The 14693-nt window shown below is 37.8% G+C and overlaps 1 protein-coding gene across 8 annotated transcripts in view; it reads right to left on the reverse strand.

Moving 5' to 3' along the window:
• Positions 1-14693, reverse strand: part of VPS13B (vacuolar protein sorting 13 homolog B) — a 798169-nt gene that overhangs the window by 181382 nt on the left and 602094 nt on the right. For 7 of the 8 annotated variants that reach the window (XM_067711645.1, XM_067711646.1, XM_067711647.1 and 4 more), the window contains exon 36: positions 3954-4349. In XM_067711645.1, coding sequence (XP_067567746.1) covers positions 3954-4349 — 396 coding nt within the window. The remainder of the gene's footprint in view (positions 1-3953; positions 4350-14693) is intronic. The other variant, XM_067711648.1, reaches the window with a different exon arrangement.

Genomic DNA, 14693 nt, shown 5'->3' on the forward strand with positions numbered 1-14693 from the left:
GCCTAAAGCACAGCTATTTCACAGCCTGAATTGTGTACCCTTGTTTGCAGAAATCTAAGAAGTGCCGCCCTAATAGAGCCATAATTTACTCTGACAAGGAGAGCTAAAGTCTGCAGCTCACTCCCCACCCTGCCTGTGCAAAGTGCTACACTGCTGGTTCAGAATTTATAGCTACATACTTAAGGTTTCTCCAAAACACTATACTTCAAACAGCAAAAAAGACTGTGTGTGTGTGTGCGGGGGGGTGGGGAAGGCTACTTTTAAAAAGGAACATACTACAGAATGGGACAGATTTAATGGCTAGCAAAAGAAATATCTGCCTTAAAATGTTTCAGAAAATAAGATATGATTTTGAAACAAGATTAATTTCGTTATCAATAACATAATCATAGAAAATTTGGCAATATTATACACAATCATAGAGATTTTTGCAATTACACACCAATTTAAAAAAATACAAGCATTACATCTTGTATGTAAAGTTTTAAAATTTAGGGCCATTTTACCACAGACACATGGGAGAACATAAGTATTCTAGCAGAAATAAGAGTTAGGTTATTATAAGTCACTGTTACACTAGCATCTGCAGAGTGGAATTAAAAAAACCCCATGTTCCTTGAAACTCGGATAGTTTAGGGCCACAGAATAGTACAGGAGGCTAAGAAGAACTCAAGGATTTTTTTTAAGTGGAAAATATTTAACCATTTCGTTTTGTTTCAAATGATGAAAACATTTCGGTGAATAATCTGTACATATTTTGTTGTAAAATCCAGTAAATGAACATAAAAGCATTTCATATTTAAATGTATTGACAATGTCTTGGGGAGAATATTAACTTTCCTCTTTCATTCTTTTATTATTCCCTTTCCACATACACTTCCCATAACCTTATGTCGGTTTAGATGATAAAAAATATAATCGTTAGGCAAACTCAAATATTTTTTGTACTTTTCACAAGTGAAGAAACATGCCTACGACACATTCCCAATTGTGTTTCTCTAAATATTACTTAGAACATAAGATTCCTCTAGCATTACAAATCTATTTCAGCTCCTAAATTAAAACTCATCTGGAAAGGACAGCTTTACCCTGTTTATATAACATTGTCATATAAAGAGTGTTAAAAAAAATATTTCACTAAAAATAGCTTGCGTAAGTTAGGGATTAGAGTAGTTTCTGCTGCTATAATTGTTCCTTTGTAGTTTTTTCCATGATGTTTTTTGCACAATGTTTTTGACTGTGTTTATTAAAGTCAGCACATCAAAAAGGATCAAAGAGAAAGTGAGTGAGAACCAAAGAAACCCCAAGTGTGTTGTCTCATTGGGGAGTTATGCAGATTCGCATAAACAAGTGCAAATTGTTGAGGTTTTAATGAAAATTTTCTACAATTATTTTATCTTAAGTCATTCTATACAATAACATCTGTACAGCAGATGGCTATGCTGTACCAAGGCAATGCTCCTTTTTCTTTCTCTGTTTAATAGTACATCTGAGATGACTACTTTTGTCACTGTGCTCAATTTGGTTCAGCAAATAATTTGAAAAGTGCAGCTGCTGCAGATGGTCACAATAGTTACATAAACTGTAAAATCAAAGACACAGTTCAGTATAACTGTATTAGAGTCAAACTATAAAAATCTGACATTAACTCCACTGAACTCAAAGATACACTAGAAAAATTTTGGGTTGAATACAGAGCGATGTCACTTGAAAAATACAAAAAGAAATATGACTACTGGTAGGACGGTTATTTTATTTTTTTGCTGAGAAATATTTTTTACCACTTACCAAAAATATACCTTAAGTAAACATTTGCATATATTTCATCCAAGTTGCAAAGCCTGAATTTTTAAGATATGCAAATATACAATGAAATTAATGTTCAAAGCTTAAATTTTATTTTACTTTTAAAAAGTTTTCCTTTGTTAAAAATCAATTTCTGAAAAATACGTAGTAATTTCTTAATTATAATTTCCTAGAAATCATTCTACAGCAATAACTAGAACTTGCCATGTTACTTCACTTAATTATAATTTATTATTATTTTGCTGACTTTGTTATCTTTTAAACATTTGAGCATGCCATCACATCAAGCAGAAATGTAGAGTAAACAGATTTGGTGTTTGTTATACTCTCATAATAAAACTGTTTCTATTAATTAAATGGCTAATTTCAATTTGATCTGATTAGTTGATGCAAATAACTACTTTAGAACATTTGCAGGACACTACATAACGCAGAGTTATACCAAGTATGTCTTAGTCAAAGCTATAGTTTCTACTTCTGCATTTAACTAGATTTAAGAGTATAACTGTAAAAGGATTAAGGGTACTAGCATAAAGGGAAAAAACAAGTTACAAAACCAGAATGAATCTACTATCTTGTAAAGCTCAGTGAGAGGATTTTAATTATATTTTAGAGATATTTACTGAGAATAGACACTATTAAAATTAGATAAAATATGAGTAGCAAATGAATGAAACAAGAAACGAGGATGAATAAAGAAAAGGACCTAGAATTGAGTACAGTACATGTTAAATGCTTTCATTCTGTTTGAGTCCTAACCCTTCCTTACTATGATTAAGGTAAAACTGAAAAGGCGTGGGAATGGCCCCAGCGTTGTCTGGGTTGTAATTTATTTGTGGATAAATCAGACATTGTAGCCTCCAGTGCTTCATAGTCTTTCATGTCCCATGGACCTTACATTTTTCATTTCCAACTTTTAAGACAATAAAAAAAATACAGTGCTTTTAGCTGGCTTGGTCACAAATATTTCTGATGAGAAAGAAATCAATCATTTATTTTTTTGGCCTAAAATTCATACTTCTCAACTACAAAACTCCTTCTTTATCTCTTCAACTACTGTGCCCAAACTGGCTATACAGTTAGTCTCCAGCTGCCACTTAATTACTTTTTGGTAAGCAACTAAGTTGCCTAGTTTCAGGATTTACTTTATCCCCAGCACTATCCTCTAGCCCCACTTCTTTCCTGAAAATTAAAGTGGAAAAAAATGTTTTCCTTTTGCTACTTTTACTTTCAAAGTAAAATTTCTGGCATCATGCCCTGAACTTTAACAGTAGCAGTTTCTGTGAAGGAAAATGGTTATTCCCCACCTGTACCTTGTCTTTTCTCTTCCCCTCACATTCCTTCTGCCTACCCTTTTTGATTCAGTGTGAAAAAGCACATAACAGTTGAGGAAAATGTAGATGTCACTGCCTGTTAGTTTCTCACCTCTCCACCCATCAAGGACATTCAGTTGCCAAGTCCAGGGCTCCCTTGCTCAGCCAGGCACTGAAGCATGGCCTTTCCTTGCAAGTGTTGCTACATGATAGTCCTCAGTGGCATTGTCTTTTCAAAGCTGAACCTTGGCTTCTATCACATTTTGTGCAGCATTCCTGCCACCAGAGCAATTTTTCTTTTTTAAATAAATTGTTACCAGTAACTTAATGTAGCACGTTGGAATCACCTGTAGGGTTTGTTGGAACACACTTTTCTGGGCCCCATGCCCAGACTTTCTGATTCAGGAGGTCAGGGGTAGAGCCTGAGAATTTGCATTTCTAACAAGTTCCCAGATGCTGCTGCTGCTGCTGCTTCTGAGACCACACTTTAAAAGCTACTGTTCTAATGGCTCTCAAAACTTGATATATACTCTGTTCTTCCACTACAGCTATTTTAGGTAAAAAGAAATTTAGGAATGAACAGTTACAAAGACATCTGTAGGAACATGCCTGAAGAGGTAGATAGGAACGGTTTAGTTTACCGCAGTAACATACTTAGGCTTAACTGATTTGTTATACCATTTTCTTTAAAATAAGGCAACAAACCAGAAATGTTCCCAATCTCTAATGGCTCTTGAAACTTTTAAACTCTATTTAATATAAATCTTCAACATTATGCAGTTTTAGATGTTAACAAGTCATTGTCATCTCCCTCTCCCCTTTTCTGTGACTTACCAGGCACTTTTTGCGCTGCTTTGATATTAAGGCTTCCACTGAGGGTTGATAAAGATGCTAACAGGCACGGTTTATTAGGATGGGGGACAGTTTCCATGGAGACCACAATCTGAGTAGTATGAACAGAAATTTTTTGAAAGCAGGAAACCGTTCTCCACACGTTTTCTTGAAATGGAATCTTTTGTGCTCCATCACCATGAACTTTAAGCTTAGACAACTTTCCACGGTAACATTTGGAGGCTGGAAGCTCATCCTTATTCAGCATGGTGTCTGACAGGGCTGAGGTCTCTTTGCTGTGTGCACTTTTTATCTTCTTTAAAAAATGGTTTATCTGATCCAGCTTGGTAAAACTCAGGTTTGCTTTCAAAGGCTTTGATATATCCAAGTTGATGTCTGCTACAGAATTGAAAAGGATAAGAAAATTACTGAAGCTCTCCTATTGAAAATAAGCCTTTACTTCCCTGTCAAGCTCCTATTTCAGTTTCCCAACGCCTGTACTGTGGACTCATTAGGATGTCAGATGTTATAATTCTTTTACTTACCACCTAACCTTTCCATGTAGTTACTTGAAGGAACAGTTTCCCTGGACTACTTACATGCCTACATTCCTGTCTCAATCCATGTGACTGTCTGTCTGTTCCCGACAGAGCAAAGGCCACACACGGACATCTACCTCTGCCCTCCCACTCTGAGGTAAAATTAAGCAGCCTTTCCAGTTTGTTAATGAACTGACATTCTTTCTTCCGAGGTTAAAAGGGCTTCCTTTAGTACCCAGCACAACGTTTGACACGAACACTGGTATTAATAAATACTTGTCCAACTGATTAACTGAAGTAGCCTCCCCTACCACTCTCTGATAAAGTATATGCATTTGTTTCCCCTCTGTGACCCACTAAAACCCAGAAGAGTCCCTACATCTTTCCTTGGACTCTGCGTTGATAAAGTTTCAAATATCTCATCCAATGTAAGACTGAGATTTCTTAAAATCCATTTTACATGTATCATCCACCGGACATTGTCCTTATTTGCCACTTACTCACTTAGTCACCTGACATTAAAACTAACTAGGCCCTATCATTTCTGTTTTTGCCTTCTCACTTCTGTTTTTATTATCAATAAGACATAAGACTGTAAGGGTTGTCAAGGCAGAGCATGCTACTCATGTTTATACCCAGTGCCTGGCACAGTGTGTTTCTCATATGTATGTGTTCAATAAATGGTTGAGTTTAACTGAACCTAACGAGTATTCTTTTCACTGGAGCCTGATGTAATGCAAGACATAATCACAGATAAAGCTAGGAAGAACAAAGTTATCAAGCAGATTAAGTTAATATTCTGTCTGTTTTCAATAGGAGGACCTCTTCTCATCTTCCTCAGACGTCAGCACCTTAGAGTTTCCTCCTGGCTACCCAGGCTCGCTCAGGTTACCATCCCTTTTAAGTGTGCCTTTCCTGGTGTTTCTTTAATCAGGCTAAGCAAACTCTGAGAGTCCTGCTTCTAGCCAGTTGTCCACTGGAAAGGGTCGTCAGACATCTGAGTCACCCTTCTGCAATACTAAAATGTTCCCTGCTCCCTACATTCATTTAAACAGGACAACACCCTAATTTAAAGGAATTATGTTTCTTAACATCTTTATTGACATATTAATTCATATCATACAATTTACCTATTTAAAGTACACAATTCAATGGTTCTTAGTATACTCACAAGATTGTGTAATCATCACCACTATTTAATTCCAGAACATTATTACCACCACCAGGGGAAAAAAAAAGTTCCCATGCCACTTAGTGGTCCCTACCCATTCCCCACTTCCAGCACTCAGGCAACCAGTAAGCTAATTTCTGTCTCTATAGATTTGCCTATTCTGGGCATTTCATATAAATGGAATCACACAAAATCTGGCTTTTTGTGTCTGGTTTCTTTCAGTTAACATAGTAGAAGTTTTTAAGGTTCATTTGTGTTGAATCATGTATCACCAGTATGTCATTCCTTTTGATGGCTGACTAATACTCCATCATATGGATATACTACATTTTGTTTATCCATTATCAGTTTATGAACATTTGGGTTGTTTCCACTTTTTGGCTATTATGGATAATACTGCTATGAACATTCATGTGCAAATTTTTTTTGTGTGAACATGTTTTCAATTCTTTTAGGTATCTACCTAGAAGTGGAATTGCTGGGTCATATTTGATTACAGCAATCCTAGTGGGTATGAAGTGGTAACCCATTGTGATTTTGATGTGTATTTCTCTAACGATTAATGATGTTGAGCATTTCTTCATTTCTTCAGTTGTAGTGGGTATGAAGTGGTATCCCATTGTGATTTTGATGTGTATTTCCCTAATGATTAATGATGTTGAGCATTAATGTTATTGGCTATGTGTATATATTCTTGGGAGAAATGTCTATTCACACCCTTTGCTCATTTTTAAATTGGGTTATTTGTCTTTTTATTAAATAGCATGAGTCTTTTATGTTGATATATTCTGGATACAAGTCCCTATGAGATATAGGATTTGCAAATATTTTCTCCCATTCTGTGGACTGTCTTTTCAGTTTTTTGGATGGTATGATTTGCAGCATGAAAGTTTTTAAGTTTTGTGAAGTCCAACAGATCTATTATTATGCTTGTGCTTTTGGTGTCATATCCAAAAACCATTGCTTAGGGGGCTTCCCTGGTGGTGCAGTGGTTAAGAATCTGCCTGCCAATCCAGGGGACACGGGTTCGAACCCTGGCCCAGGAAGATCCCACATGCCGCGAAGCAACTAAACCCATGAGCCACAACTACTCAGCCTGTGCTCTAGAGCCCGTGATCCACAACTACTGAAGCCCGTGTGCCTAGAGCCCGTGCTCCGCAACAAGAGAAGCCACCGCCACGAGAAGCCCGTGCACCGCAACGAAGAGTAGCCCCCGCTCGCCGCAACTAGAGAGAGCACGTGCACAGCAACGAAGACCCAACGCAGCCAAAAATAAACAAATAAAATAAATTTATAAAACAAAACAAAACAAAAACATTGCTTAACCCAAGGTCACAAAGATTTACAGTTATGCTTTCTTTTACAAGTTTTATAGTTTTACCTCTTACATGTAGGTCTATGATTGCTCTTGAATTAACTTTTGTGCTTTGTGTGGTATGGGTCCAACTTAATTTTTTTTTGCATGCAGAAATCCAGTTATACCAGCACCATTTTTTTTTTTTTTTTTTTTTTTTTGCCGTACGCGGGCCTCTCACTGTTGTGGCCTCTCCCGTTGCGGAGCACAGGCTCCGGACGCGCAGGCTCAGCGGCCATGGCTCACGGGACCAGCCCCTCCGTGGCACAAACCCGTGTCCCCTGCATCGGCAGGCGGACTCCCAACCACTGCGCCACCAGGGAAGCCCCTACACCAGCACCATTTTTGAAAGGAATTATTTTTGACTTGTAGAATTTGGGGTACTCAAAGAGGCTGGTGGGCAAATATTTTAGGGAAATTCGATGATTCAAATGATTCATACACTGTCCGGCTCTGCCTGCAAATTCTTTTATAAGGGCTTCGAAATTCTGTGGCCTCACAGAAAATAATACCACCTTTTACCACAGTGAAAAAAACAAACAATCTTAACAGATGATAGCAACAACGGGAAAACAAGACAAAGCTAAAGCAGAAAGAAGACTCAGATGTCGGGGCCAGAAGCTACCTGCTTTTGCCTGGATTCATAACGTGAGATTGAAACTAAGCGTCAGAAGTAGCCATAGAAACAGTTTATTGACCTACTCAGGAAGTTGCCCAAATATCCACCTATACTAACTGCTGAGCCTAAGGGATCCCTTTTCCCCGACTGTAAACTGGCAAAACATCCACGGAATGGTATATATGAGAGTTGTTGACTACTATCTCAATATGGATCCTTGTATCTCAGGTATGGTAGTCCCAGTGACACAGGAAACAAACAAACAAAAAGCCAGAAAAGCTATACCTCTGCTTAGTTGTCTAACTTGTCCTTTGAGACTCAGTCCTTGAGTCTCAAAGACTCCAGGAGGTCTTTCTTGACCCCTGAGGCCAAGTGAGGTGCCTCTCATCCACTGCTTTCAGAATGTCCTGTTTATTGTACCATCATCAGGTACCTAGTCATATTATTTTTATAGTTACTGCTTAGGTATCTGTCATAGTCCAGCTAACTGTGAACTCCTGAACAATAAGGACTGTTCTACATCTTAATATTCTGAGTGCCGAAGCTACTGTTTGGTCCACTGGAAGTACAAAACAAACATTTTATGATGTAGTGAAGGAAAAAAAAAATGAATGATTTTTTCCTTCCTACTGAACTCCCACAGGCTCATCAAATCACTTCATCCAGAACAATCCATTACCTCCTCTCACACATGCTATATTCCCTGTCTCAGTTAATGACTCTAATCTACCAACTGGCTCAAATAAAAAATCTGACTTTTTGACTCATTTCATTCCCTCTTTTCCTGGTCCAAACCCACTCAGTGATTAAGTTCTGTCAATTTTACTTCCAAAATATTGCTTGAATCGAATCTCCTTCTCTCGAGCATTCCAGCCACTCCCCAGGTTTTCCCTCCATGCCTTTGATATTGCTCAGCTAATATAAAGCCTCCTAAAAGGTTTCTCTGTCTAGACCGATTCCTGTTAATCCAGTCTCCAGAGTAATTTCCAAATGATTTGTTTCTAATGTGATCCTGATTGGCTCACTATTGCTTAAAACTCTTTAATGGCTCTTCTTTACCTATGGGATAAAAGATGAAGCTCCTTAGAATGGAAAAAAAGGTCTTGCCTTTCCTTATCTGCAGCCGTTGCTCACCTCAAATATTAAAGCTCCAGAAATATCAAAGAGTTTATAGAGCCCACTCCCCCCAGCCCATGCTATGTCATACCACAAGACCTTTGATCATGTTGCTCCTTTGTCTAATATACCTTTTCTTTGCCTAATGCATAATCTTCAGGATACTGCTGAGCATGTTCTCCAAGAAGTAGTTCCACAAAGCTGGCCCTGCATAAGTATCTTTTTATGAGATTATGTCTCTCACCAATAGAGAAGATCCTTGAGTGTACATTTTTCATCTTTAATACTTAGCATTGAGCCTCAAACTCAGCATGAAGTACACGTTTGGTCAGTTCATGTTGGAGCACCCTGAAACTTTCTAATCTGGTTCTATGATAGGCAGAATTCTGAAGATGACCCCCTTCTCCCAAGATTCCTCTCCCCTGGTTATTGAATCAAACACTAATCTAGGTACTGCTATGCTGAAAGGGATTTTTATAGGTGTGATAAAAATCCCAGGTAAATTGAATTTAACACAGAGATTATCTGGTGGGCCTGATCTATTATACAGGCCCTTTAAAAAGTACATGAAGGAGGAAGAAGGGGAAGTCAGAAAGATTTGAAACGTGAGAAGGGGTCTATGATATGTCATTGCTGCTTTGAGGATGGTAGGGGTCATGTGAGAAGGAATGGGCACCCTAAAGCTGAGGGAAGGAAGCACTGGCCAGCTGCTAACAAGGAATTAGGGACGTGAGTCCTATGGACACAGGAACTGGATTATGCAAACAAATGGAATGAATTTCTAAGTCGATTCTTCCCTGGAGCCTCTAGATTAGAGCCCAGCCCAACGGACACCTTGATTTTGGCCTTGTAAGATTCTGAGCAGAGAATACAGCTAAACCCAACTGGACTTCTGACCTGCAGGATTGAGATAATAAATTTGTATTGCTATAAGCCACTACATTTGTGGTAATTTGTTATGCATCAATAAAAAACTAACACAAACTCCATACGCATATTTACCCACATAATATTTCCTGTTTCTAATGTGATCATAAATGAAGTTTCAAGGCCTAGGAATGTTTGTCCTAGCTTCTTTCACCTTTTCCCCCCAGAGCAAAAATATCTAATATACTTTGCTCTTCTCTTTGTTCGTTGCCAATTCCCTCTCTTTAAAAATTACTTCAGGGTTCCAGGAAAGATGGAGCCCTGTCTCTCCCACTTTATACAGCTATAATATCTGGAGAGATTACAGCTAAAAAACCTATACAGAGGGCTTCCCTGGTGGCGCAGTGGTTAAGAATCCATCTGCCAATACAGGGGACATGGGTTCGAGCCCTGGTCCGGGAAGATATCACATGCCACAGAGCAACTAAACCCACACGTCGCAACTACTGAGCCTGCACTGTAGAGCCCGTGCTCCGCAACAAGAGAAGCCACCATAGTGAGAAGCCTGTGCACTGCAACAAAGAGCAGCCCCTGCTCGCCACAACTAGAGACAGCCTGCGTGCAGCAACAAAGACCCAATGCAGCCAAAATTAATAAATAAATAAAATAAATTAAAAAAATAAGCACAAAGCTTAAATAAAAAAAAACCAAAAACAACAAAAAACAAAAGCAAACAACAAAAACAACCTACACAGAGCAGCTATTTGAGGATTTTGAAAAGTAAATGTTAACAGGTAGACTGGGGAAGATAACTAGATTTTAAAATACCACCAAAAGGTAGTGTGTTTCTCATTTTTCTTCTGATATTCCATAGCCTGGGGCAGCCCAAAACCTGAAGGTGGGCATCAGGTGTGGATAGAGGGAGTAGTAGGGGACACCCTCTATTTCTGGCTTCAGTAATGGGAAGGGAATTCCTAGTGCCCGCAGGGACTAAGAAAATGCCTCATTTTTTCCTTCTTTTTCTTGTACCACAGAAAATAGGAGACAATACTCCTAAATTCATTTTATGAAACCATCATTACTGATACCAAAACTAGACAGAGACAGTAAAAGAAAACTACAGACCAATATCCCTAAAAAACAGAGACATAAAAATAAAAATCCTCCAAATAAATTTAAAAAAATCAAGTAACATAAGAAACTAATAATATACCACAACCAAGAGGGGTTTATCCTGGGACTACAAGGCTGGTTCAATATTAGAAAATCAATCAAAGTAATGGTATTACCAGTTTACAAAACAATAAAACATGATCATATCAATTGATGCAGAAAAAGCTTTTAAAAAACCAATATCCATTTATGATAAGAACTCTTAACAAACTGTCAATAGATGGAAACTTCCTTAACCTGATAAAGTTCACAGATGAAAAACCTATAGGTAATGTCATACTTAATCATGAAGGATTGAATGCTTTTCCCCTAAGATCAGAAACAAGGCAATGATACTCATTCTCACTACTCATACTCTGTATTTAATCCTAGAGCTCCCAACCAGCTCAATAAGGCAAGAAAAAGAAATAAAAGGCATGAAGATTGGAAAGAAAGACATAAAATGATGTCTATTCGCAGATGACATGATTGTCCATGTAGAAAACTCCATGAAATCTTCAGAAAAGCTCCTAGAATTACTAAGTGAACTTGACAAGATTTTAGAATACAAGACCACTACACAAAAATCAGTTGAGGGCTTCCCTGGTGGCGCAGTGGTTGAGAGTCTGCCTGCCAATGCAGGGGACACGGGTTTGTGCCCCGGTCTGGGAAGATCCCACATGCTGCGGAGCGGCTGGGCTCGTGAGCCACGGCCGCTGAGCCTGCGCATCTGGAGCCTGTACTCCACAACGGGAGAGGCCACAGCAGTGAGACACCCGTGTACCCCCCCCCCCCACACACACACAAAATCAGTTGAGTTTCTACAAACCAGCAATATGCAGTTGGAGTAAAATTTAAACAAAAAATAATATTTATAAAAGCTCCAAATAAAATAAATACTTAGGTATAAATCTGATAAAACTCGTAGAGAATCTATATGTTGAAAAATCATTAAAGACCTAAGTAAATGGAGAGATATACTGTATACATAACGTATTCATGGATTGGAAGACTCGAAATAGTAAAGACATAAAATCTCTCCCAATTGATCTATAGATTTAACACAATTCCAATAAAAATTCCAGCAGTATTTATTGTAGATATAGAAAAGCTGATTCTAAAAGGTATACAGGAAAGCAAAGGAACTAGAATAGCTAAAACAGTTTTGAAATAGAAGAATGACATTGGAGGACTTACACTACCTAATTTTAAGACTTGCTATGAAGCTACTATGATCAATACAGTATAATTCTGGAGAAGTTATATACATGTATATCGGTAGAACAGAACAGAGAATCCAGATTATAGAGGCCAACCAAATATTGTGAAATGACTTTTTTTTTAAGTTGCAAAGGCAGTTCAGTGAAGAGAGTTTTATCAGCAAATAGTGTCATACATCCTCATGCCCCCCCTGCAAAAAGAAAGAAAAAAGTTGAACTCAACTTTATACTTTATCCAAAATTAACTAAAAATGAATCATAGATCTGAATATAAAATGTAAAATATAAAACATTTTAAGATGAAAACAGGAGAAAATCTATGAGTACTGAAGTTAGGCAGAATTCTTATATACAGTACCCAAAAAAGCATGATTCATTTGAAAAAACTTCACACTAAAAACTTTTGCTCTGTAAAAAGTAGTGTTAAGAGAATGAAAAGACAAGCTATGGATTGGGAGAGAATATCTGCAAGTCACATATCTGACAAAAGACTTGTATCCGGAATATACAAAAAACTTCCAAATTCAACAATAAGAAACAAACAGGCTAATTTTAAAATAAGCAAAAGACTTGAACAGACACTTTACCAAAAGGATATATGAACGGCAGATAAGCACATATAAAGATATACAACATCATTAGTAATTAGAAAAGTGCAAATAAAAATGACGACGAACCACCTATTAGAATGGCTAAAATAAAAAATACTGATAACACAAACTGCCAGAGGGGATATGGAACTAGTGGGACTCTCATACATTGCTGTGGGAATGTCAAATGATACAGGCTATTTGGAAACATTTTAGTAATTTCTTATGACTTATACGACCCACCAATCCCACACCTAGGTATTTATCATAGAGGATTGAAACTTACAATCACACAACAACTTATACACAAATGTTTAAAGTGGCTCTATTCATAATCACCAAAATTGGAAACAATTTATATATCCTTCAATGGATGAATTCTTAAACTACAGTACATCTACAAAATGGAATACTACTCAGCAATAAAAAGGAATGTATTGATACTACTGATAGATACAACAACTTGACTGAATCTCAAGGGCAGTATGTGAGTGAAAGAAGCCAGTCTGAAAAGGTTACCTGCTGTATGATTACATTTGTATGACATTCTTAAAAAGGTAAAACAAATAAACAAAAACCCTAAAGTGATGGAGAGCAGTAATTATCATAGATTAGGATTTAGGGGGAGGTGTGATTACAAAGGAATATCATGAGAGTTTTTTAAGATGGTAGAACTGTTCTGTACCTTGACTGTGGTAGTGGTTACACGAATCTATTCATTAGAATTCATAGAACTGTGCACCAACGAAGGACAATTTTACTGCACATTAATTTAAAAAATAAACAAAATTATTTCAATGACTTTGTCATATGCATGACAGGACAGTTTTTTCCACTCCATTTATTTTTTACCCTCACATGTGTTTCTCAAAAGGCTAAAGGGTTGGAATGTGTCCTTATGTGTAGGGGAAGCCCACCTTAGGCCTAAGTGTTAACCAACTCTGTACTGGGTAAGTTTTTCAGGTTTCCTTTTCATTCTCCATGGCCCCTTCAACAAGGAAATAGAACACTTATGCTAATACCTTTAACTGTGAGATCAGGATGGCCTTTCTGCAAAAGGTGAAAAAGATGGAATGCTACTCCTAAAGGTTACGGAAGCCATAGGACAATTCCTGATCTTACTAATACAAAAAAGTGTGGCAGATGAAAATTGGAGGCTTTAATTTAACAGCTGGCTAGAGTAGTTAAACCAGTAAAACTCAAAAGCAAAGGTCAGTTTGGCACCAGCCAAAGTAGTTTATTGATGTACCTTGCATCTGTGGAATACCTGAATAAACAACGAATCATCCCAAATTGAGGAGGTGGACTTTGGGAGCAACAATATATATATATTTTTCCCTATTTCACTTTTTGTGAGTGTGTATGTGTATGCTTCTGTGTGTGATTTTGTCTGTATAGCTTTGTTTTTACCATTTGTCCTAGGGTTCTCTCTGTCCGTTTTTTTCTTGTTTTTTTTAGTATAGTTTTTAGTGATTGTTATCATTGGTGGATTTGTTTTTTGGTTTGGTTGTTCTCTTCTTTCTTTCTTTTTATTACTTAAAAAAATTTTTTTTAATAATTATTTTTTATTTAATAACTTTATTTTATTTTACCTTCTTATCTCTTTCTTTTTTTTCTCCCTTTTATTCTGAGCTGTGTGGATGACAGGCTCTTGGTGCTCCAGCCAGGTGTCAGGGCTGTGCCTCTGAGGTGGGAGAGCCAACTTCAGGACACTGGTCCACAAGAGACCTCCCAGCTCCACATAATATCAAATGGTGAAATTCCCCAGAGATCTCCATCTCAACCCCAAGACCCAGCTCCACTCAACGACCAGCAAGCTCCAATGCTAGACACCCTATGCCAAACAACTAACAAGACAGGAACACAACACTATCCATTAGCAGAGAGGCTGCCTAAAATCATTAAAAGGCCACAGACACTGCAAAACACACCACCAGACGTGGACCTGCCCACTAGAAAGACAAGATCCAGCCTCAACCACCAGAACACAGGCACTAGTCCCCTCCACCAGGAAGACTACACAACCCACTGAACCAACCTTAGCCACTGGGAGCAGACACCAAAAACAATGGGAACTACGAACCTGCAGCCTGCAGAAAGGAGACCCCAAACACA

This window comes from Pseudorca crassidens, chromosome 17, assembly GCF_039906515.1.
Source record: "Pseudorca crassidens isolate mPseCra1 chromosome 17, mPseCra1.hap1, whole genome shotgun sequence".
Taxonomy (NCBI): domain Eukaryota; kingdom Metazoa; phylum Chordata; class Mammalia; order Artiodactyla; family Delphinidae; genus Pseudorca; species Pseudorca crassidens.